The sequence below is a fragment of the Schistocerca americana genome, chromosome 5, assembly GCF_021461395.2.
Source record: "Schistocerca americana isolate TAMUIC-IGC-003095 chromosome 5, iqSchAmer2.1, whole genome shotgun sequence".
In the NCBI taxonomy this organism is placed as follows: Eukaryota; Metazoa; Arthropoda; class Insecta; order Orthoptera; family Acrididae; genus Schistocerca; species Schistocerca americana.
The window spans coordinates 440,935,680-440,962,198 of NC_060123.1; the positions used below are offsets into that span (position 1 = coordinate 440,935,680).

At 39.7% G+C, this 26,519-nt stretch overlaps 1 protein-coding gene across 1 annotated transcript in view; it reads left to right on the top strand.

Annotated features, from left to right (window-relative positions):
- Positions 1–26,519, top strand: part of LOC124616069 (transcription initiation factor TFIID subunit 6) — a 125,783-nt gene that overhangs the window by 76,288 nt on the left and 22,976 nt on the right. The window contains exons 7-8 of the mRNA XM_047144306.1: positions 12,680–12,914; positions 23,323–23,471. Coding sequence (XP_047000262.1) covers positions 12,680–12,914; positions 23,323–23,471 — 384 coding nt within the window. The remainder of the gene's footprint in view (positions 1–12,679; positions 12,915–23,322; positions 23,472–26,519) is intronic.

The window sequence follows — 26,519 nt, forward strand, 5'->3', positions numbered from 1 at the left end:
CTCCCCCAACCCTCTAATGACATTACATTGTGCTCACCATGGATCCAGCATTTTTGCAATGCTGGAAGGAGCCCTTGTGCCTCTTGGAACAGCAACAAAAGCTACAGCAGAAGCAGATGCATTCAGACAAATGCGAAATTGCTCTGAAAGCGTGTTGTGCAGACAGATGGCCAGGTGCCGACAGAGAAGTTTTTTCGCTCGACACTGTTTGCCGGTTTCAACGAGGTTACAGAAAGGTGGGAGAAGTACTTACATCGGTACTTGCTTCACTGCCAGGTAGGGCTTGTCATTGGTGCAGCTGATTAGGCTGCCTTGTTATTGTCCAGAAGTACAGGTTTATACAAAATCGTACAGAATTTGAAACTTTCTACCAACTCTGAGAAGCTTATTTAGATGAGCTTTGTCAGTTGATGGTGATGTGTTTTGGTCATCAAACCCATGCAACAGTGGCATGATAACATTTTAACCAACATCACAAGCACCTCTGGTAGTCGTACCCTGTATGGATCACTGGTGTGCAAAGTCTCTCACACAAGTGTCGATTTGAGTGTCCGCATTGTGCTCCATCATATGCTAATTAGGCTAACACCCAACACTGAGGTCCAGACTAGGGCTGACCTTCTTTAGCTGAAGTCACTAAGATTACTGAATCATATGAACTTACACAGTGGCAAGGATCGTACTTTTGAAAATTGGCAGGGGGGAAACTTAGATGTGTTTGGTAATAGCTCTTGGTGTCCCATGTGGTGAACAAGGCATCCTTGCCTTCCAGTGAGTCACAGTGTTTTGATGTTTCTAGTGAAGTGACATCATGGCATTGCTCGTCTTCACCTGTGTTGGACTCGGTGGGTATGCGTAATCGAGGCATTGTCATCCCCACACTCAACATTTTTTGGGTTTTTGGGTCGCTCTCTTGCCACAACTGTTCCTGCTCAGTGGATGAGCTGGAGGTTCTGTCCCGATTGTCTCATGCTGCATGTTCGACAGGATTGCTCGCACGTTGAGGCCGTATGTGGGGTCCACCACAAAGTAGGGCATTTAGGTGGCGAGCCTCTTATGGTCATCAAAGGTCCTCATTTTCTGTGGAATCAGGGGTTGTCTCCAGTGCCCCAAAAGCATTACCTCAGCATATTCTGCTGTTTTTGATGGTGGATGGGCAACTAGTTTTGTTTCACAGGATGTATATGCCCTAGGTAGGATATGCAGGAAAAACCTAGGAATTTTTTTCATCCGGGAGAAAACCAGGAGGACCCTTTTAAAATTCTGAGAATTTTTCATTGTTTTAGTTTTCAGTTAAATTTTTGTAATTTTGACTGGTAAAAACTGAAATCTTACGAAGAATGCTATTTTAGCCCTCTACTGCAGAAGTAAAACATAATGAGAGAAAAACACGTAAATAAAACTAAGTTTCAAAGAAAATACACCATTTACAATAACCAAACACAGTGGATTTGCAAGCATCTGCCAACAGAAAATGTGTCAAAAGCTATAGGATGATGACTAGGCAGTACTTTGTAGCAATAAACTGCTTTCAATGAGCGTGATGTCACCACTTTTAAATTTTTAACAGGTCGTGGGAAAATATTGCGGATGGAGGATTGAGAAGCATTAGTTTCAGTCTAAATTTTCTTTTACACAAGATGAATTATGTTATACATGACAATGTGCTATGAATTTCTTACATCACAGAGTCTCTGACTCTCATTCACAACTTAACACCCTGAGGACCTGCCACTTAGAAAAATTTCGGACCCAGAAGAGCGGACAGTTATGTCGTTATTTAAAAATTTTGCAGGGAGATTTGTGTTTGATACATCGTAAAGGGTAACAAAAGCAAAAAAGACCAGTATGTAGTTATACTATATGTACATTAATTTAAACCATTTACTTTTCTTATTTGTGTGTTCTACTATTTAACAGTGATGCTTTTGGCTGATTACATCACATGTCCTGTATTCTGAATATCTGTTGTCATTGGGTGGTGAGATCACATTACGTGAGCTATGATGGCTGAGAAAATCGCTTCCCAATCTCGATTTCAGTGCTTCAGAAACTAATGTGATGTGTTTGGTGGAATTCGTATTTATACTTTTGTAATACGAAAATATGCTGTGTACATGTTGCTGTGAGTCAAAGATCTTTCCAAAACACTTTTTCCTAAAGTGCCAGGAAGTTCTATGCCAGTTGTAAAATCTTTACCATTCAAAGGCTTGATAAGTTTTACAGTTCAGGGAAAGTATACTGTCACGTAACATGGGAAAAGTGTTTTTTTGACCCGGGGAAAAGTGTCTTTTTGCCAGGAGAAATGTGTGTTTCCACCTGGGAAAAAGTTTATTTTTAACCAGGAAAAACCCCAGGAATTTTTTCCCCTTGTCCTCATATGCACCCTGTTTCAGGCAGACACAGAAGCAATGGACAATGTAATTAAGTTAGATACATACAGGTTCTTGATATATACAGGCTCTAGAGCTGCCCTGTGTTGTCATAATCACTAAGTCAAGTTGTACCTTACAGTTGTTAGTGGTAAAATCACTGTTGGCGCAAAATATTTTTCCTGTTTTGGGCTTCCAGATAACTGACAGAGTACATGTAGCACCTTAGTCAGTTCCCTCTCAAAATTTGGACTCCCCAATACAGTATTACAACCAGCTGTTTGAGAGTACCTTGGGTTGGGCAAAAGATTTCAAGGCACATGTCTCCCTTAAGCTGTCAGCAACACCAAAATTTTGTTGTACCTACCCCATTCCCTTTGCCTTGTGTAATAAGGTCATGGTCAAATTGCAGCATTGGCAGGACCTCAAAGTTGTTTCTCCTACTTCATCGAATCATTGGGCCAGCCATTTGGTGGTGATTCAGAAACCAAACTGTACTGTGTGCCGTTGTGGTGAATTTAGACATACAGTCAACGCGCAGTGTATCACAGATTCATATCTAATTCCATGCCTAGAGACGTTTTTGGTGAAGTTGCCAGGGGGACAGTGTTTTTCATGCACTGCTTGGGCAATATGTACTTGCAGTTGCTATTTGACGCAACTTCTTTTAATTTCTTGGTACTTTGGGCGTCATCAGTTTAATTGCTTGCCTTTTGTAAGCTCATCTGGGAATTTATCAATGACATTTGGAGCAGTTGATTCAGGACATTACCTATTGTGAAAACTACCTTACTGATGTATACCTGTTGCTTAAACTACCTTGATGATGTCTGGGTGAAGGGCTCTGCACAATAGGAGTGTTTACGAAATCTGCAGGCAGTTTTCCATTGCCTTCTGGAAAAGACCTTCTTTGCAAGCTGACAAAGTGCAGTATCCTTCCCTCTCACTCCCCCCTCATCCACTGCCCCCACCCCCTGCCCTCCCATGAAGATGCATCTTTTGGGACATGTACTTAGCAAAGATGGCCTTGACCCTATGGATAAGAATTTCAAAGCCCAAATCTTGAAAGAGGTCCATACACATTTGCCACCCTGTCATCAGCTTTGCCAAAAGGGCATCAAGTTTGTAAGGTCTGCATCCTGTCAACATGTTTTTCAGTCTCTCAAGCAGTGTTTGTGTTCTGCTCCTTGTTTGGCTTCCTTCATACTGGTAAATAGTTAACCCTGGCCCCTGATGCATCCCGATATGGTACTAGTGTAGTCCTGTCCCTTCAAAATGAAGATGACAATGAGCAACCCATCACTTATACATCAAAGACACATTCTGCAGTGCAACATAACTACCCACATATGGAAAAGGAAGTCCTGGCTATAATTTACTTCATTAAAAAGTTTCACATTTTACGGAGGTGGACCCTCTTCCCCAGTAATTATGGTTAAGGCACTCATTACTGCTCCACTGCCCAGCAAACTGATGCAGATGCACTGCTGAAATTGCCAACTGGTCCAAATTCAGAGTTCATTCGACAGGAAGCTCTACTTATTGCTTTGATGACACCTTGCAGCAAACATTGCTGAATTTTCCTCTGACAGCTGCCACAGACACTATTCTGGAAAATCGTTTCAGCTGTCCAGACGGGTTCGCTCAAGCATGGTCTTTCGGGAGCAGATTCACTGTGGAATGTGTTTTTCTGCTGCGGATTGGTTCAGTGTTGTGTAGGGACCCCTCATGCTTGCGTGGAGACACCAAGCTGTCGAGTGATCATCTCTCCGGTGTTTCATCCTTGCATACTCCAGTTGTGGCATAAGTCGCACTGGGTTACATCTTGGTTGAAGCCTTTGGCAAGGTGTCTTCTACTGGCTAGTGATCTATTGCAATATTGAGCACCTTGTACAGGCTTGCATGTCCTTTGCACAGGATCAAGCTGCGCCGCCAGGTCAGTTTTCTCCTTGGCTAGTTCTGGAGCACCCTCAGGACAGGGTGAACATCAGTTGTGCAGGTTTCTTTTTGTGTAGCATGTGGTTGCTGGTGCTCAATGCATTGTAAATTTTTCATTGTTGACAGACTATCCTGCATCTTGACAGCCATAGTTCACATGTTGGTCATTTTTGCCATCGAGGGCTCTCCTCGAACGCTAGTCTCTGATAACAGTTGCCAATTTGTGTCTCAAGAGTTCATAGATTTTTGCGTACGAAGTGGTACCCAGCATCTCACCACCACTCCATGTCACCCACCATGCAAGTGAGGTGTTTCACATTGACATTTAAAACTCCAATGAGAAAGTGCACATCTGTCTCATCCCGTGACTGTATACTGCATAGTTTTCTTGCCACCTACTGAGTGATGACAATTAACAAGCACAGTCTGGCGGAAAATTTTCGTGAAATCTGCCACAGGTCTTTTGGGTTTGGTACACACGAGTTACATTCCCTGGATGTAATGGTGGCCCACAATTTTCGTGAAAGCTGCCAGAGGTCTTTTGGATTTGGTATACACGAGTTACATTCCTTGGATGTAATGGTAGCCCACAAACGTCAGCATTTGTTTCTGGTGGATGTTGATTGGGAACAGTGGACCTCTCATACAAATTACTTGCACTCGTGTCCTGTAGTACCACGCTGTCACGATCTCTGAGCTGGTGGAGCGATGGAGTCAGTTGTGGCATTGGCCCAGTGGAAGGCTCTGAATTGCGACACCATGCACACCTCCTTACGTGTCTTCCGCTGTCCTACCTTTGACAGAGAGCTGGGGCAGTGGCAGGCATTACTCCCGTGACTGCCGATGTGGAGCCCATGGAATTTTACCTGCCCTCTGTCCTCTTCCCCAATCCCCAGTGGTTGAGTGTCTATCCCCACCAATGCTGGTGGACCAACAGTCACCCCAGTATCCACAATCTTCTGCCCATCTGCCAGAGCTAGCTGCATCAGCGTTGCCTCCTTCAGTGATTGATGTACATCTGAGGAATATCTGGCCCATACTGGTTATGTGACAATGTTTGCAGAAAAAAGCAGCAAGGCTATTTTTGGTCCAGCATGACCTTTTTTATTGGTGGGGGTTTATTTAGTATCCCCGCCAGCAGAAATTGAGATGTATGCAGATGAGCTGGCGTGGTTATCAAAGCAAAATAGTACAGAAGGCTGTCTGGATGGTATGTGGCATGGGCAGATCCACTGATGCAGGTGTTTACCTGTCAGTGGTGAAAGGCCAGTTTGTCATCTCATGCCATGCTCTGTTTTTCAAATGCTAGTGATAAGTTGTTCACAATGGTTGAGATTGTATTTATTTCCATGCTTCATCCCTACACGGTGTTCAGACACTCTCCTTTCCCATAGATTGACTCATATGTCAAGTTTTGTTGTCTTCAGAACTTAACTTTCAGCTTATTGTTGAACCACCGTTATGGTTTGCAGCGTTATCACACCTCGTACAAATACTAAACCCACATAGAATGCTGTGCAGTGTGTGCAGCACAGCTGGTATGTGATACAGCTCTTTTGCAGCTCTGCCACTGTTGGGGCAGTATAAGCCTGTGACAGGACTGGGGCAGTTTTTACACGTCCATCCTTCTTGGGGACCACAGCAGTTCACTATGGTAAGAAAATGAAACCCTAGCTCCCTGTTTTGGCACTTAAATGTACCATTTCAGGCCTTAGTTGATGCTGAGGGGGTTATCATGATCCACATATACGTTGCATCAGTGGCCAACAAAACTGGTTCGCTATGGTAAGAAAATGAAACCCTAGCTCCCTATTTTGGCACTTCAATGTACCATTTCAGGCCTTAGTTGATGCTGAGGGGGTTATCATGATCCACATATACGTTGCATCAGTGGCCAACAAAACTGGTTCGCTATGGTAAGAAAATGAAACCCTAGCTCCCTATTTTGGCACTTCAATGTACCATTTCAGGCCTTAGTTGATGCTGAGGGGGTTATCATGATCCACATATACGTTGCATCAGTGGCCAACAAAACTGGTTTATGTCAGCACTCCAGCCATCAACTGGAGCAGGGTGTGCTGGATGGGTGGATTGGACAAGTGGTGCACCTGGCGCTTCCACAGGATAGGGCTCCTGTGACAAGAGGTTGGGAGTGGGGGTGGCATAGAGATGGACCAGAATGTTGTGTAGATTGGTCAGTCAGCAGGATACCATTTTAGGAGGGCTCAAAGGATTTTCGGTAGTACATTCTTAATAAAGAGGCATGATAATTCGTAATCAATGGGGCATTCATTTGCACCTGATAATGGGAAATGGTGGGAGGATTAGGGGTTTGTGGAGATATTGCATGGAAGATCCGTTTGCGAACTAGGTTTGGCTAGGGGGTGGGAGTAGTGCCTGTCTGTGAAGGCCTTAGTGAGGCCTTCAGCATACTGAGAAAAGTAATTCTGGTCACTTCAGATATGCCATCCACTGATGGCCGGTCTATATGGGAGGAATTTTCTGGTGTGGAAGGGGTGATGGCTGTCAAAATAAGGTACTGTTGATGGTTAACAGTTTTAATATCGACAGAGTTGTTAATGGAGCCATCAGAAAGTCAGAGGTCAACATCCAGGAAAATGGCATGTTGTCTGATGAGGACCAGCTGAAGTGAATGCGAGAGAATGTGTTGAGGTTGTGGAGGAGTGATGATAGGATGTCATGACCCTGAGTCCAGATCATTAAGATATCATCAATATACCTGAACCAGACAAGGGGTTTGGGGTTTTGAGAGGCTATAAAGACTTCCTTTAGATGACCAATAAAAAATTTGGCGTAGACAGGTGCCAAGTGGGTGACCACAGCTGTGTAACAGGTTTGTTTGTATAACAATGAATCCCTGACATAATATTGTAGCTAATTACTGTGCTCCATTGAAGGAATCACTGCTCGGGCTGACCAGCACCATGAACCAATTGCCTGAGCGTAGCCTCTCATATCAAAGATATTAATCACTTGCTTCACCAACTCTCAACCAGCACCCCATTATTACTCTATTTCCTACTCGTCACTGTTAATGCTACCTGCCTATACACCAATATCCCTCATGCCAATGAACTTTCTGCTTTCGAACACTACCTCTCCTAATGTCCTTCTGTCTCAAGTTTACGGGTCATCTAGAGAAAATCTTCCCAGCCTACCGAAACCCGAATCTTGTCTGGTGCAGGTTCATTGACCTGGACTCAGGGCCAAGATAGCCTATCCTCATTCCTCCACAACCTCAACACCTTGTCTGCCAACTGCTTTACTCGATTCTCCTCAAACCAGCCTTCCACCTTGCAGCATGTTGACCTATACCTCTTTAATGGCTCCATCCACACCTCTGTCTGCATTAAATCCACTAACCACCAACAGTACCCTTATTTTGACAACTGTCACCCGTTCCACAACAAAAATTGCGCCCTTGTAGCCTTGCCATCCACGGATGGCATATCTGTAGTGACACGAATTCCTTTTCCCAGGATGCTGAAGGTATAATCACATAAAATCACTAATACCTTCACGGACAGGCATTATGCAGTCTCCCTGCCCCTCACACATTCCTAATCATCACACAACACCCAATAATCAGCTGCAAAGGAGCGTTCCTTTGTCATCCAATATCACCTGGGAGTGGAGCAACTGCAAAATATCTGTTCCCAGTGTGCTTTGATTAACTATCATCATGCCCAGAAATGAGACATCATAGTCAGCCACTCCTAAAATGGTATTCTGGCACCCATCCAACCACACAAGATCCTGGCCCATCCCTATGCCAGCCCCACTGCCAACCCCTTGCCACAGAGATCCTGTAGAAGATTGAGGTTCAAGACCTCATAAGTCATCCTCCCGCACCGATGCCTGCAGAGCAGAAACTCATAACAGGAAGCAGCATTACCACTATCTTTCGAGTTCTTGTTCTTATATTCTATCAAAAGTACACAAATTCACACGTACATTCAGACAGACACACAAATGCATACTCCCATGGTCATGGCAAGACTTTCTTGTGACAAATAAATATTACCACAGTCACTTGACACCTTCTTGCTTTCCTAGATGACCCTTCACATAGCATCAAAATACAGGTGGCCCAGTGATAAGAAATGTGACTTGTATTTGGGGGAATGGCAGTTTAAGTCCATATCAGGTCATATAGATTTAGGTTTTCAATCATTTCGCTAAATTGTTTAAGACAGATTACAAGATAATTCCCTTAATTCTTTAATGAACTCATTGTCAACAAGACATTAGAGTTTAATGTTCATTTCTTTGCACAGTACATCAATCTTTCAGTCCACATTCTTGATTTCAAAGCTGGAGTATATAAGCCTGATAAAGTCATTCACTATAACACATTCTTCAAAATTTATTCTGGTACAGTGCTGTCTCTCCAGGCGAGTCATAAACCATCCAAATACAATATCAGTCTCATTAGTAACTTAATGTGAAATATCTCTATTCATTATTTGGAAGAAATTGGTAAAAGAGTTACATATGGTTTTTCTCAATTCTTCCACCGTATTGCAGAATTGTTCTCTCTCTCTCTCTCTCTCTCTCTCTCTCTCTCTCTCTCTCTCTATCTCCTCATAAGCAGTTACTCAATTGATGAAGTAGGCAAAGAAACAAAAAATGAAAAAAGCCACATAATCTGTACCAAATGTATCAGTTTCATTTGCTGTGTTATAAGCTCTGTTTTCTCTTTTTCAAAAGATGATGTTTCTCGCTGCTGCTCTCATAGAAAAATAATTTTGTCAAAAATGAGCTCTTAGTCATAATATAAATGTTGTGCACCCCCTCAGTGCTTAATATTCAGTGCTCTGCCTTCAGACCAGATGTTGATCATTATTTTGAAGTAAGCTGCATCAAACTGCACATCACATGTAAAATATATTGAAGTTATTACTTAGCTGATTGTCTTATCGTGCTCTGTAGGGCATGATGCTGGTCACGGATCCTATTCTTGTAGCAATAAATATTAAATGATGAAAGAATTGTGATATTCAGATGCTTCCAAAGATTGTTGACTGAAATAAAGTTTCTAAATTTTGAAATAGGTATTTTCAGCAATATTTCACAGTCTGAACTAGTAACACAAAATACATCTGCCTTCATCAGTTCTGCAGAAGCACAACAGCTCCATTTACAACGACACTCCCATCAAGACTGAGCACAGCAAACAAGAGATATAACATATAACTCATTCTTTACTCAGATCTGTTTCTTGTAATGCTTGCATCATGTGTGCTCTGTAATGTTGCAATGCTGATTTCTGTGCAGCCCTCAGACAGGTGCCATATGAAATGCCTGTCTTCTGGCTCAGTTGCCAAGATTTTCTTCGAGAGTTCTCCAAGTGTCGTTGAACACTATCAATAATCTGTGCATTTAGTTATGGTCTATGTTTACCTGTATCATTGTTTAGTACACCTGTTGTCACCAGCTTCCTTACAGTCTATAAAATTGCTGCCTTTTGTCAGAACATCAGACACATTTAAGTCTCTCTGGAATGCCCATTGTGCTGGCTGGTATGGTCGAGCAGTTCTAGGCGCTTCAGTCCGGAACCACGTGGCTGCTACGGTTACAGTTTCGAATCCTGCCTCGGGCATGGATGTGTGTGTGATGTCCTTAGGTTAGTTAGCTTTTAGTAGTTCTAAGTCTAGGGGACTGATGACCTAAGATGTTAAGTCCCATAGTGCTTAGAGACATTTGAACCATTTGAATGCCCGTTGTGTTATAACCGATGAGTTTGTTTTCCGGTAAGTTGTCACAATAAAAACCCATTCTCAAAGTGTGCACTGCATGTTTCTGCCAGCTAAAGACTGCAAATGAATACTAATTTGCTCATTATTGTCATGGGGTACAAACTACACACTCAAAGACTTCACAAACCGCAACTAACAAGGCTACGAATGAACTAAAACTAATTGAGCAAGTGCAGCATTATACCGGACAAAGGACATCATGTGCAGAAACAACAATCAACTTGCCAACAGTGGGTGGTGCTTCTGATTCTCCCTGAGCTATTGAGATCATTAAAACAATTTTCCCCTTTGTACAAGCTTTTGGAGAGAAATTATGATCCATTGAAGTAGTTCAGGTTTAATGGATTGCCCTGTATCATTGCCTTGATGGCATTGCAATAGAGATAGTGTTACAAAACACAAATAATGGCCAGATGGATTTCAAAATACCTTTACCTCATACCCCTGGTGTTTGAATTACTCAAGTGTTTGATGATTACTTCAGATGCAGGAACTGATTCTTATTGCTTATCCTGTTATCACTGTTTGACTGTTTAAAAGGAATGAGAAACATTCATTGACAGTCAGTGAAAATCTCATAGCAGCCTCATAAACCTTAGCTGTCTGATGATGAAAATCCCAAAAATATTAAGACTTTTCGTTTTTCTTATAAACTGGCACTTACCTCAATCTTCACAATACTGGGCTAGGGGGAGGGGGGTACTTTATACCCCATTTTGAAAATATTGTAATGTAATCAGTTCCTTTATATTATAAATATTTATTGTTTCTAATGAATTCTTATACCATACTCCATTTATGTTTTAAATTTGTCAGTTAAACTTAACCAAAAAATGTAGGTCTCAGTAGTAGGTGTCCCTTTCCCCATTGAAAATCATATTCAATACTTCCAGGTTGAGGACCTTACATACACATCAATACCTCTTTAAGAAGTATGTTGAGAATAAAAGTCAACGACAAGTGGTTGTCATAAAGTCAGTACACGTTATTGGAAGTGCATTGATATTGCTAAGGATGTGCTAAAAGGTATTTTCAGGTTCTGGAGCCTACTTGCACATCAGTACCAGTTTAAAAAGTATGTTGTTAATAAAATTCAATAAAAATTAACAAATTCCAGTTTAGTAAAAAAAATCTTTAGGGTGGACATAAAGTACGCCCCCCCTTCTCCCCAGGTAAGCGCGTCATGGAAAGTGCCTTGGTATTACTAGGGTTAAATACAGGGTCTTACAAAATGGTACAGCCAAACTTTCAGCAAACATTCCTCACACACAAAGAAAGAAAATATGTTATGTGGACATGTGTCCGGAAACGCTTACTTTCCATGTTAGAGCTCATTTTATTACTTCTCTTCAAATCACATTAATCATGGAATGGAAACAAACAGCAACAGAACATACCAGCGTGACTTCAAACACTTTGTTACAGGAAATGTTCAAAATGTCCTCCGTTAGCGAGGATACATGCTTCCACCCTCCGTCGCATGGAATCCCTGATGCGCTGATGCAGCCATGGAGAATGGCGTATTGTATCACAGCCGTCCACAATACGAGCACTAAGAGTCTCTACATTTGGTACCGGGGTTGCGTAGACAAGAGCTTTCAAATGCCCCCATAAATGAAAGTCAAGAGGGTTGAGGTGAGGAGAGCTTGGAGGCCATGGAATTGGTCTGCCTCTACCAATCCATCGGTCACCGAATCTGTTGTTGAGAAGCGTACGAACACTTCGACTGAAATGTGCAGGAGCTCCATCGTGCATGAACCACATGTTGTGTCGCACTTGTAAAGGCACATGTTCTAGAAGCACAGGTAGAGTTTCCCGTATGAAATCATGATAACGTGCTCCATTGAGCGTAGGTGGAAGAACATGGGGCCCAATCAAGACATCACCAACAATGCCTGCCCAAACGTTCACAGAAATGTCGCATGTCAACACAAGCACCGAAGTCAACATTACCTTCCTTCAATTGGGCCAACTGGCGGTGAATCGAGGACATACAGTACATACTGACGAAACTAAAATGAGCTCTAACATGGAAATTAAGCATTTCCGGACACATGTCCACATAACATCTTTTCTTTATTTGTGTGTGAGGAATGTTTCCTGATAGTTTGGCCTTACCTTTTTGTAACACCCTGTATAAGAGAGTTGGATGAAATATTTGTTTAATTTTTTCTTGCTTACAGTATTTCTTTCTGACTCAATACTATTACTGCCACATTGCATTCATAACTTCTGCATATTTTAATATTGGGACACTACCACTAATATAGAAAAAAAAACTTATTTTTCATTGCCAGGCACTTTCCTGTGCTGTCCAACTTGCCAAATGTACTCCACTTTTATATAATATATTTTCTAACATCCTACATTTCTCTTCTCCATGGGTTGAAAAAGAAAAGCCTACCTTCAAATTATCAATATTTATTCTGCTTTCTGTCGTGCTTAATAAAATTTGCCACTCCAATAAGTACAGTTTTTCCCCAAAAGTTTCATTTTTGATTTTTTAATTTGTATTTACTATGTCAACTTTATAAATAGAAGTTATGTCTTTATTGTCAATGATCAGAAACAATCTGTATTTTGTTACAGTTACATGAGCTAATTCCTTCAGTAGCGACATGCATTGTCAGCAAACAGCTGTGTATGCGGCCAGAGCTTGATAACCATTGGGCTCTCAGAGACTTTGCGTCACGACTAATGGCACAAATCTGTAAAAATTTCAATACGTCGACCAACAATGTGCAGACTCGTGTCACTCGTATGTTCAGTACAGCTCTGCGGAATGAGAAGACTCAACTGTCTTCATTATATGGAGCCATTGAAGGTTTGGACCAGACACCTAAAGTACATTTTTCAACCAGTTAGGCATATGTGTTTGTTTTCAGATAACACATCATAAAAATGTTTCTCATAAGTTCTCATTACATTATGTCATTTTTTCAATTTCTCATTATTGTTTTGTTTGTCAAGTAACATGCTTTAATAAGAAGAGCCTGTTTTGAGATGAATGAAAACCACTTTTCTGAAATGTATGAAAAAAGTACCTTATGACTATGTCTTTGGATAATTCCTCTAAAAGTGATATGCTTTTTTATCTAACAGTGTATTTGATCATTAGATCATTTATATTTTGCATGCACTTGAGAAAGTCTTTGAGCACTAGTATGCAGGATGATCTTCCCTACAGACAGATGTTCCACATTCTGTTGAAAACCAGGAGCTTAAAACAAATGAGAGTAAACATAGGCTGCCTGACTGTTGCAATGTGTGAATTTCCTGTCCACCTTTTTCATGGGCTTGAGTCCCAAAGTGCAATAATGATAGAATGTCTTAAAACTAGTACAGCAGTAATATTGTGATTAAAGCCTTGCATTTACACACCAGAAACATTATATGTTTTGGCTTATGCTTTGTAAGTCTCAGAAAATTTTTAGTAAATTGTTGGTACATGTACAGTAAGAAACCTAATAATAATCAGGATGTATCACTTACCTGTGTAGCAGATGGTCATACTGAATCCAAAGTTAAACAAAAATTATGGCTGTTGCCTGCATGCTCTCAGATTGCACTGATTTCAGTTTTTTTAAATTTTCTACTATCATTCTCTTCAAAATGTTTTGTATTGAAACTCATTTTATTTTCATCGAAATACAGCGGTATCACATGCAAATGGCCCCAACTATGAGCAAACCATAATCATTCTTTCCTTCAAAGCACACACACTTCTCTCACAGGAGATTTTTTTTTATCGGATTATTACTTTTCATATTCTTTATAAGTAAAGAAAGAATTAACAGATTTCTCATCTTTTGACAGACCAGCTTACTCAGTTCTAATCACATACGTTGTCACAGCTTGAACAAAATGCTTTGTGAAACTAATGAAAAGGAAATATTATAATAAATACCTGTTTTCACTTAACCTTTAACTTTGATCCACACTGAAACGACAAACATTGTCTGTGGGGCTTAGCAATTGGACTGCACATGTTCAAATTTAAACTGATATTCACCACAGTAAACTGACAAAAAAACCTGCTCTTCCTAGTAAAGTTTATCCATCATATTATCACACATGAAAAGTCTTCCTAATACTCACTTAACAGCTCTTTGCTACTAAATACCTAATACACTATCTTACGGAGGTTACTGGAGCCATCTGTTTCCCAAGCACAGAATGAATGTGCAAGTTCTCATTGGACCAAATCTCCACAGTCATTATTGAGTGTGTCCACCTTGGCATGTGCGATTCTAAATAACATAAAAAGAACAAAAGAAAACAGGGTTTCAATATTTTGTTGTCTCTTCCTCCAATATGAATAATTGTGTTGTGATAGAGTGATAGTAGGAACAGAGTTGAAAATTATTAATGGAAATACTATTGATGTTAATTTATGGGAAACTATTTCTTTGATGATAAATCATTCTCATTCCAATATTTTATTCTTCTGTGTTTTGGGGCTAGAACTTCATTTTGTAAGACTGAACTCAAAACCTGAAAGTCTTCTTCTTTTTCTGGTGTCTTTGTTCTACATCCACATGAGGTCAGCAAGGTTACTATTCAATTTGGCATGCTTAATTTTAAAGCCGTCAGCGCATGGACCGTGCATCCAAACATTGAGCGCTGAGTTTCTGATGTCATAGCATGGAATAGCACGTTCGGGAGTCTTTCGAAACGTGCAGAGCAATATCTGGCATGTCAGATATTCTGAGTGTGCATCTGAGCATTGACCAATCAGATGGCACAACGCCACCTACATCACATGCGCGCTGTCCCCCTTCAGCACAGAGCTGTGATGCGTTCAGTTCAGTTCAAGCCTATATGTATATGTGCTGTTTCTGAGCACCAGCAAATTGAGAATCACTCGAAAACTGTGTGATTCGTTGCAATAAAATAATGAGAAACATCGTATTCGTGGCAAAAGAATTATTGTAACTTGCATATTATGAGAGTATGCCATTTGAAGGCAGTGGCACACAGAGGATCCACCAAAAACACATTGTTCTTGGTACAATTTGTTATAATTAACTTTCAATTAGTGACATAGCTACCATTAAAGCTTTTAGCAAGTGGTAACATGTTAGGATTGACCGTCCCTGATTTGTTGTCTGATTAGCATTGGGGGGGGGTAGCATTATGGATTCACACTGAGATACATGCTGTGGTGGGGGTTCGCGTCTCCTCATGTTTAAATTTTTTTTTTTTTTTCCTAACATTCGCATTTTTAATAGGTTCTGATGCTTTATTATTAGTTTAACGTAAGTATGTACTACAATATTTGATGTTATGTAAATATAAGTTCACCTTTTTTTGGGGAGTGAGTTTGTTCGATTGGCGTAATCCACAAGACAGCTTATGCTACTTGTATAAAGATATTTTGTTCCTTTTTCTTTTAAGTTCCGTAATTCACATGTTGTAAAGATTCTGCTACTGGATAGGAACAAAAATGGTACAAATGGCTCTGAGCACTATGGAACTTAACATCTAAGGTCATCAGTCCTCTGGAACTTAGAACTACTTAAACCTAACTAACCTAAGCACATCACACACATCCATTCCCGAGGCAGGATTCGAACCTGTGACCGTTGCTGGGTAGGAACAGTGATCAAGTTAGAATGATCTTAAGGTTTTCTAAAACATGGGAATGATAAAATAATGTTTATCTTATGTGGAGAACTATGGTAAATTTCCGTTGCATTGATTTTAATGGAACTTTTATTAGCCTGTGTCCTTACTGATCGGACATGGTACTTTCCTTTTTGTCTTAAAACATGTACATGGATATTGAAGTTTTTATTTGTGTAAATTACATATAGAACAGTGTGACTAGGATATGGACAGTGGAGGAAATGTGCGTTATAATACAGCTAATCTGGAAATTGTACGCGCACCAGTTTCGTGAATTGTGTGATTTATGAACTAGAAACATCCCACAACTGCCTCTGGAGTGTGTTGCGATCACGTATACCAAGTTGGGGCCCACGTACTGTATGCACAAGTCGCATCATTCCTGAGCCTTCAGCAGCATGTTGAACTCAGCACGCTCAATGTTGATGTTCGACGGCACGGTCCGTGTGCTGACGGCTTAAGGGGTGGCAGAATGCCCCTCCTGTCACCATCCCATTACCCCCACCTCTGGGGCAGAATATTTATACCCTAAACTCTGTGTATAATGTGAAAGTGTGTGAATATTTTTTTAAATGTTTTGAAACTGAGGCAGGACTTGGATACAAACCTGATATTTGCCTAGTCGGAGGTAGGAAATGCTAAAAACCACATTCAGGCTGGCCCACACGCCAACCCTTGTCATTAATCTGCCGGGTTGCAAGAACCAAGTAGCATTTAGAGACAAATCTGTGCTAAAGTTTTAGCATAGCATGGACAATTTCATATTGGAACATGGTATTTGTTGTTTTTCATAGCCATCTAAATATCAGACACCAGCTGCATAATTGAAATATTTTATTGCACTTAACCAATTTCGACATATTAATCTGTCATCTTCAGAAATTCAGTACTGGCTTATGACATTAATAAGCAGTGCCAAATTAGATTTGGGGCCAAGTTACAAGTCAGTACTGAACTTCCAAAGGTGACAGATTAATCTGTCAGAATCGGTAAGTGCAATAAAATATTTAAATTGTGCAACTGACGACTGATTTTATTAAATCACTTAGCAGATCTTTCTGATTTATATGAAGCTAGTGCCTTTTAGGTCAGTGACTCAGAGCACTCTGCATACCTAAATTTCAGATGCGGTCTATCAGGTGATTTTAACGCTCTGCAGCAGTCAGTTACTGTGTTCACATATAAGATTATAAGATTTTATCTACCGATGAGGAGGGTTCACAAGATATGATGATGTGAATTTCCATAACCAGCATGTATGGGCAGAAATAAATCCCCAAGCAATTCAAGAAAGGGGGGCATCAACACTGATTCTTAATCGACCTAAGGGCAGTCGTTGTTGGTGATAGATTAGTAGGGCCATACCTGTGGCTACAAAGGTTAACTGGGATGCATTATCAGGACTTTCTCATTAATGTATTGGCTACCTTTCTGGAGGCCGTGCCATTGCAGCAACGAATAGAATGTTATTCGTTTATGATGGTGTGCCAGCACATTTTCATCACAATGTGCGCGAACATCTGACTCGGACATTTTAGGACCACTGGCTTGGTTGGGGGGGGGGGGAGGGGGGGGGGCAGGCACACCTTGGCCCGCTCGTTCCCCAGACCTCAATCCCCTAGACTTTTAGTCATGGGGACACTTGAAGGAATTCGTCTACGCCATTCCAGTCAATGGTGTGCAGACACTACAGGGTCATGTCTTCAATGCATGCCAGCAGGTACAATAACCAGTTATACTTCAAAGGGTGCATCATTCCCTACACCACAATGGTTCTTTGTCATGAATAGATGCTACATTAAACACCTCCTGTAAACATATGTTTGTCACAGAAGATATGCATTTCCAGATTCATGTTTTGTTGGCCTTATCTCAGAAAGTATGCATTTCTGGACCCATGTGTATTGAACGTATTTTTCTCGTTTCATTAAGTACTACCACCTCTCAAAGTATTTCACATTATTTTTGGACACCTTATATAAAATACCTGACATTGTAATGAACATAAAATCTAAAAGAATTAAGGAGATTGGTCTTCTATCAAGATCAGAAGGTGACAGATTCATCATGATTGTGGTAGAAGGAGCCACAGAAGGAAGAAGACCACCAGGCCATACAAGAATGAAATTTTTAGGTTATTTGGATAACTTTGTAATGAAAGGCAGCTTTGGCAAAACATTGTTAAATCGGAAGCAAAGATCTTACATGGCTCATAAGAACAATGATACTACTACACTATGTACTTTCTGCCATACACTGTAATATGGTATGTGGCATACAGTTATAGATGTTGTTGTTGTTGTTGTTGTGGTCTTCAGTCCTGAGACTGGTTTGATGCAGCTCTCCATGCTACTCTATCCTGTGCAAGCTTCTTCATCTCCCAGTACTTACTGCAACCTACATCCTTCTGAATCTGCTTAGTGTATTCATCTCTTGGTCTCCCTCTACAATTTTTACCCTCCACGCTGCCTTCCAATGCTAAACTTGTGATCCCTTGATGCCTCAGAACATGTCCTACCAACCGGTCCCTTCTTCTTGTCAAGTTGTCCCACAAACTCCTCTTCTCCCCAATTCTATTCAATACCTCCTCATTAGTTATGTGATCTACCCATCTAATCTTCAGCATTCTCCTGTAGCAGCACATTTCGAAAGCTTCTATTCTCTTCTTGTCCAAACTATTTATCGTCCATGTTTCACTTCCATACATGGCTACACTCCATACAAATACTTTCAGAAAAGACTTCCTGACACTTAAATCTATACTCGATGTTAACAAATTTCTCTTCTTCAGAAACGCTTTCCTTGCCATTGTCAGTCTACATTTTATACCCTCTCTACTTTGACCATCATCAGTTGTTTTGCTCCCCAAATAGCAGAACTCCTGTACTACTTTAAGTGTCTCATTTCCTAATCTAATTCCCTCAGCATCATCCGACTTAATTCGACTACATTCCATTATCATTGTTTTGCTTTTGTTGATGTTCATCTTATATCCTCCTTTCAAGACACTGTCCATTCCGTTCAACTGCTCTTCCAAGTCCTTTGCCGTCTCTGACAGAATTACAGAAAAACGTTGAGGTTCTCCGATGACATCATCGGCGAACCTCAACGTTTTTATTTCTTCTCCATGGACTTTAATACCTACTCCAAATTTTTCTTTTGTTTCCTTTACTGCTTCCTCAATATACAGATTGAATAACATCGGGGACAGGCTACAACCCTGTCTCACTCCCTTCCCAACCGCTGCTGCCCTTTCATGCCCCTCGATTCTTATAACTGCCATCTGGTTTTTGTACAAATTGTAAATAGCCTTTCGCTCCCTGTATTTTACCCCTGCCACCTTTAGAATTTGAAAGAGAGTATTCCAGTCAACATTGTCAAAAGCTTTCTGTAAGTCTACAAATGCTAGAAATGTAGGTTTGCCTTTCCTTAATCTATTTTCTAAGATAAGTCGTAGGGTCAGTATTGCCTCGCTTGTTCCAACATTTCTGCGGAATCCAAACTGATCTTTGCTGAGATTGGCTTCTACCAGTTTTTCCATTCGTCTGTAAAGAATTCCTGTTAGTATTTTGCAGCTGTGCTTTATTAAACTGATAGTTCTGTAATTTTTACATCTGTCAACACCTGCTTTCTTTGGGATTGGAATTATTATATTCTTCTTGAAGTCCGAGGGTATTTCGCCTGTCTCATACATCTTGCTCACCAGATGGTAGAGTTTTGTCAGGACTGGCTCTCCCAAGGCCGTCAGTAGTTCCAATGGAATGTTGTCTACCCCCGAGGCCTTGTTTCGACTCAGGTCTTTCAGTGCTCTGTCAAACTCTTCACGCAGTATCGTATCTCCCAGTTCATCTTCATCTACATCCTCTTCCATTTCCATAATATTGTCCTCAAGTACATCGCCTTTGTATAGAGCCTCTATATACTCCTTCCATTTTTATGCTTTCCCTTCTTTGCTTAGAACTGGGTTTCAGTGTGAGCTCTTGATATTCATACAAGTGGTTCTCTTTTCTCCAAAGGTCTCTTTAATTTTCCTGTAGGCAGTATCTATCTTACCCCTAGTGAGATAAGCCTCTACATCCTTACATTTGTCCTCTAGCCATCCCTGCTTAGCCATTTTGCACTTCCTGTCGATCTCATTTTTGAGACGTTTGTATTCCCTTTTGCCTGCTTCATTTACTGCGTTTTCATATTTTCTCCTTTCATCAGTTAAATTCAATATTTCTTCTGTTACCCAAGGATTTCTACTAGGCCTCGTGTTTTTACCTACTTGATCGTCTGCTGCCTTCACTACTTCATCCCTCAGAGCTACCCATTCTTCTTCTACTGTATTTCTTTCCCTCATTCCTGTCAATTGTTCCCTTATTCTCTCCCTGAAACTCTGTACAACCTCTGGTTCTTTCAGTTTATCCAGGTCCCATCTCCTTAAATTCCCACCTTTTTGCAGTTTCTTCAGTTTTAATCTACAGTTCATAACCAATAGATTGTGGTCAGAGTCCACATCTGCCCCTGGAAATGTCTTACAATTTAAAACCTGGTTCCTATATCTCTGTCTTACCATTATATAATCTATCTGATACCTTCTAGTATCTCCAGGATTCTTCCATGTATACAACCTTCTTTTATGATTCTTGAACCAAGTGTTAGCTATGATTAAGTTATGCTCTGTGCAAAATTCTACCAGACTGCTTCCTCTTTCATTTCTCTCCCCCAATCCATATTCACCCACTATGTTTCCTTCTCTCCCTTTTCCTACTCTCGAATTCCAGTCACCCATGACTATTAAATTGTCGTCTCCCTTCGCTACCTGAATAATTTCTTTTATCTCATCATACATTTCATCAATTTGTTCATCATTGTTGGCATATAAACTTGTACTACTGTAGTAGGCATGGGCTTCGTGTCTATCTTGGCCACAATAATGCGTTCACTATGCTGTTTGTAGTAGCTTACCTGGATTCTTATTTTTTTATTCATTATTAAACCTACTCCTGCATTACCCCTATTTGATTTTGTATTTATAACCCTGTATTCACCTGACCAAAAGTCTGGTTCCTCCTGCCACCAAACTTCACTAATTCCCACTATATCTAACTTCAACCTATCCATTTCCCATTTTAAATTTTCTAACCCACCTGCCCGATTAAGTGATCTGACATTCCACACTCCGATCCGTAGAACGCCAGTTTTCTTTCTCCTGATAAGGACGTCCTCTTGAGTAGTCCCCGCCCGGAGATCCAAATGGGGGACTATTTTACCTCCGGAATATTTTACCCAAGAGGACGCCATCATCATTTAATCATACAGTAAAGCTGCATGCCCTCGGGAAAAATTACGACTGTAGTTTCCCCTTGCTTTCAGCCATTCGCAGTACCACAACAGCAAGGCCGTTTTGGTTAGTGTTACAAGGCCAGATCAGTCAATCATCCAGACTGTTGCCCCTGCAACTACTGAAAAGGCTGCTGCCCCTCTTCAGGAACCACATGTTTGTCTGGCCTCTCAACAGATACCCTTCCGTTGTGGTTGCACCTACGGTACGGCCATCTGTATCGCTGAGGCACGCACGCCTCTCCACCAACGGCAAGGTCCATGGTTCATGGGGGTATGTTAACGTATTGTAAAAGGTTCCTTGGCATTTAGTACACCATTTTTCTTGGAGAGCTGTAGTGTAAGCTATATAATCCGTGTGGATTTTTTTTTCTTTGATGTGACAATGTACTTCCAAAATAATCTGTCAGTGTTCTCTCTCAGGTCAGATAATTAATTTGAACTCCACTTTCCCCATGCAGCAAAAATTAAATTATAATGTCCCATTTCCCTGTGGCCCTTTCAGGTCTGGTATCACAATGGTAGTGTTTAGGGTTATGCTGAGAAACCGTTTTTCAAAATAGAAAATTTTGTTTGTACCACAACTGGCTAATTGCTCCACAATTAATGTCAACCTAATGTTGAAGCCACACACATAATAAGGAGGCAATCATTTAAATTAAAAACCAATGGATAATGCAGACTGAGACACATTCATAATGAATAATTAATTCAGAGAATCCTCCAGCCAGGATAATAACTTCAAGATAGAACAGTACAAATGAACATTGTGGAAATTTGACAAAACACTCGTGACAAAAATCAACGGGTGGATACAGAATGTTTCATAAGTACAAAGATCTTCTACAGTGGAGTACATAGAATTCAGAATTTTGTTAAAAACATAATGTAAAAAAATTGGCATTTTAAATACAAGAATTAATTCCAACTGTATGTCAATATTTCACACTACCTGAGCTGTACCACAGAATATCTACGGCCTTTCACAAGAAACTTACCTTCCGATTCCAATTCCCTCTCACGAGTATGAGACAAAACCATAGCTTTTGGTATCATGGACTCTCATCCCAACAGCTTCCATTCATAGTGTGTTGGTAATCACTGTGCTTGCTTCAGTCTAAAGATAATATAAGAATGTAAAGATGGTTTAAAAATGGAATGAAACCCACAATTAAGAAAGCAGAAATTAAGACAAGGAAAAACTAAAGATAGGGAGAGAGGGAATATATGAAGAGAAAAAAACTGAAGAGTAAATAACTGATATAATCATAAATAAATGAATAATTGATAAAATGATAAACTAATATAAGTTTATTTGTTTATTATATATATTTATTTCTTTTTATATTTTATTATTGAATAATAAATATATAATAATATAATGACATCTCTGTTTCCTCCCTGAGGAAGGAACTATTTTCTAACAGTCCCAAAAGCTAAACACAGTTTCTTCTGTTTTTAATTGTCTTTATCAATAGTATTTGAAATTTTCCCTCTTGAATGGAAGTACTGGTCAGTCATTCTGTCTCCTTGTTATTTTGAATTATTGAATTAGTAAGACTAAATCAAACAGTGGAAAATCCAGGATAGAGTAATGACAGTATTATGAAAAGGATAGATTACTGCTCACCATATAGTGGAGATGTTGAATTACAGACAGGCACAGCAAAAAGAATGCTGAACAAGTTAGCTTTTGGCCAAAAGGCCTTCTTTTGAATTAGACAACACTCCCCCCCCCCCCTTCCTCCTCAATGTGGTGTGTGTGTTTTGTCTAATTCAGAAGACCTCCTGGCCAGAACCTTACTTGCTCAGCGACACAACATCTCCACTATATGGTGAATTACTATGACAGGAACAACTGGTAAAAACAAGCAAGACTAATAAATAAAATATAAGAACTGTCAGTCTACCACCACAACACACACATACATCGAACTGTAACAGTTTCGTATCCTTTTCTTCCTCTTGGTGGCTCGAAAGCATTGTATAACTCTATTGCCAGTCATCCTTGCTCTTCTTCAGAATGTGATAATCATTAAGAGAACAGAATGCATGTAAGTTATGACACTTTCTGTATGGAGTTGTGTAGTTGATGTGGAACAAAATTTGTTGCAAAAATCCCATACAGTTCTTAGAAAAAGTGTTAGAGATTTATTGGTATCAAATTATGCATTCTCTCATTCTATACATTATCTTCTCCCACAAAAAATAGATCCTAAATGAAATACTGTACTCATTTTTCCAACTTACTTTTAAAATAGTACTGTTTTTTTAATCAGGTCTTTCAGAACTTGGGACTGAGGTTAGCAAGGTGTTTATATTGCCCCGAGTCAAGCAAGTAGCTGATCGCATAGAGGCTGCTTTGGAAGGGCCTGTATTAAGTAATACTGATAAGATTGCTGCTGGTCACATAAAGCATCTGTTAGTGGTAAGTACTTACATTCCACTCCTTGTTTTCGTAATAACATTTTTCGTTACTTCTAAAATGGGAAACATTAAATTCTCTTTTACTAATAGGCAACTATGGAATTTAACACTCTATGCTAAATTAAAGTCTTGTAGATCTTGTAGGGTTTTGGAGCATATACTGTATTCAAACATTATGAATCACCTCGAAGGCAACGATCTATTGATACGTAATCAATATGACTACATGTTATTAACATGGTTTTACTTTTGTTGTTTTTGTCATTTCCTAGTGTCTTCTATTTGTAAGATACTGACTGTTTTGTTTGACTGATCTTGGAAGCCCTTTTCCATCTCTGACATAATTCCAATGTCACCTTGAAACCGTTAAAAATTAATTTATTATTAGTGAAATTTATTTCCTTTTTCAAATTACTTCTTGGTTTCTCTTCTGATGTGGCTATATATATACAGATTGAATACCACAGAGAATAAGCTACAACACTGTCATAAAGTTTATATAACCCTTCTATAGATTCCTTTCATACTGCAGCCTTCTATTATTTGCTTAGTTCTAGCTTGCCATGTAAGTCTTCATGTTCTCACAGCTGATTTTGTGATCTCAAAAAGTTTCTTTAGTTTTCTTACAGGCAGCATCCATCTTTCTTCTTCTCTTGTAAGCTTCTAAGGCTTTGAATTTCACCACTAGCCATTTCTGCTTTGCCATTTTGCACTTTCTGTCAGTCTCGTTTTTTAGACTTTTTGTTTGCTTCACCTACTGCTTTGTTATATTTTCTCCTTTTGTCCGTCATCTTTAATATTGTATCCCATATATTATCCTGTGGGCCTTGTCTTTTTGCTTAGTCGTTTCTTCTGTACCTTCACTACTACAGCTCTTTTAATCTCTTGTTGTGTTTCAGTCCTGCTGTTGTCTAATGATCTATTTGCTTCAACTTATTGACATCCCCTCTTTTTAAGTTCATAACTAATGAAATAGTCAGAGCCCACTTTTGCTCATGGAAATGATTTGCAATTTGGTATTTATTTCTAAATCATTGTCTTTCTGTTATATAATCTGTCTTAAATGTTTTGTTGTCTTCAGATCTCATTCAAGTATATAGTCTTTTTTCTGGACATTCAAACCAAATGTTAGCAATGATTGAATTGTGCTCTGTGGAAAATTCTGCTTGGTAGATTTCCTTTTCATGCCATTTCCCCAGTGCGTGTTCTCTTACTATTTTATCATCTCTTCCTTTTCCTACTTTCATATTCCAGTCCCACATCATAATTAAATTTTCTTCTCCTTTAACAAACTGATTTTTTTTTCTTTGTACCATACTTATTTTCAGTCTGCAGAACTACAGACAATATATGCTTGTACTACTGTAGTCAGTCATGGTTTTATGACCATTTTGGCTTTGATAATCCATTCATTACGCTGTTCATAGTAGTTCACCCACTTATCTGTTCCCTTGTTCATTATTAGATCTGCTTCTTTATTACCTCTGTTTAATTACAGTGTAAATTAGGCACAGTTGGAATCAGTCAGCTCCACAAATACCTGTGTCTAACAAATTTTAGGGACATGAATTGGAATGATCACAAATGCTCAGTCATAGGTAAAGCAGGTGACAGACATGGTTTATTGACAGAATAATAGAATACTAAGGATTACCTACAAAACTCTCTTGCGACTCATGCTAGAATAAGGCTCAGGTGTGTGGGACCCGTACCAAATAGAACTAACCGGGGTATTGAACTTATGAAAGGAAGAGCAGAGAAAAGTGGTGAATCTAGCAGTATATTACATCCCTCTATATACAAGGGTGGTTTGATATGCCTGGTAAAGAAGCAAGAAAAAATGTATATTTCATAAACAGCTCACCTTACTTCTTGAAATAGTTTCCAATTAGGGATATACACTTGGTCCAGTGATCCTCCAGCTTTTTCATCCCATCAGAAAAATATGTTTTATCAAACTCTGCAAAATATTCGTTGACTGTAACTATAATTTCGTAATTTGATGAAAATTTTTTCCCAGCAAGCCAAAGTTTCAAGTTGGGGAATAAGAAGAAGTCACTTATGGGTAATGCAGTGAACAAGGTTGATGAGGAACCAAATCAAAGCCCAAATCATGCACATTCACCATTGTTATCATTGATATGTGGGATGGTGCATTATCCTGGTGAAAGAGCACTTTTTTGCGTGCCAGCCTTGTCTCTTTTCAGCCAACACAAGTTTCAAATGATCAAACAATGAAGCATAATAGGCTCCAATTATGGTTCTGCCATTTTCCGCTTAATCTCAGAAGATTACTCTTTGAGAGTACCAAAAAATAGTGGCCATCATCTTACCAGCTGACAAAATGGTCTTTGCCTTCTTTAGTCTACTTTCAGCAACCATTGTTCTTTGTTTTGACTGCCATTTTGACTCTGGTATGTGTGATGATGGATCCAGTTTCATCAACAGTCACAAATCAGTGCAGAAAACCTTCTGGATTGTGATTAAATATCATCAGACATTGTGATGAAATTTGTTGGAAGCACTTTTGATAGATTGTGAGCAATTGCACTCATCTTGCACACAGGTTCTTCATAGCCAATTCTCCATGCATGATATTATGCAACTTGCTCAGTTGAAATGCCTGCAGTCTCAGCAATTTCACAAATTTTTGTTAGCAGTCTTACATTATCACACCACAGATTTTGTCAATGGTTTCCCTTGTGGTGACCTCAATTGGACAGCTGGAGCATGCTTCATCTTTGGTGCTTTTCTGACCATGTTCAAATTCATCAGTACAGAAGCAACTAAAAGCAAATGGTCATCAATGATGGTGCAGAATTTGCATGAACTTCATCCAGTTCTATTTGGATTTGTGTGGCAGTGAAACAGAGTTTTCTCCATTTTCAGTTGCAGTTAACACAGTTCCCTATTCAGACAGCTGTCAACGATGAAGTGTATGCTGTACATTGTTGAAATTCTTTATACAATCTGTGGAATAATCAAGGATACCAACCATGAAGGTGCAACAAAAATGTTCCATTCTTTTATGGAAATTTATCAGACTTAC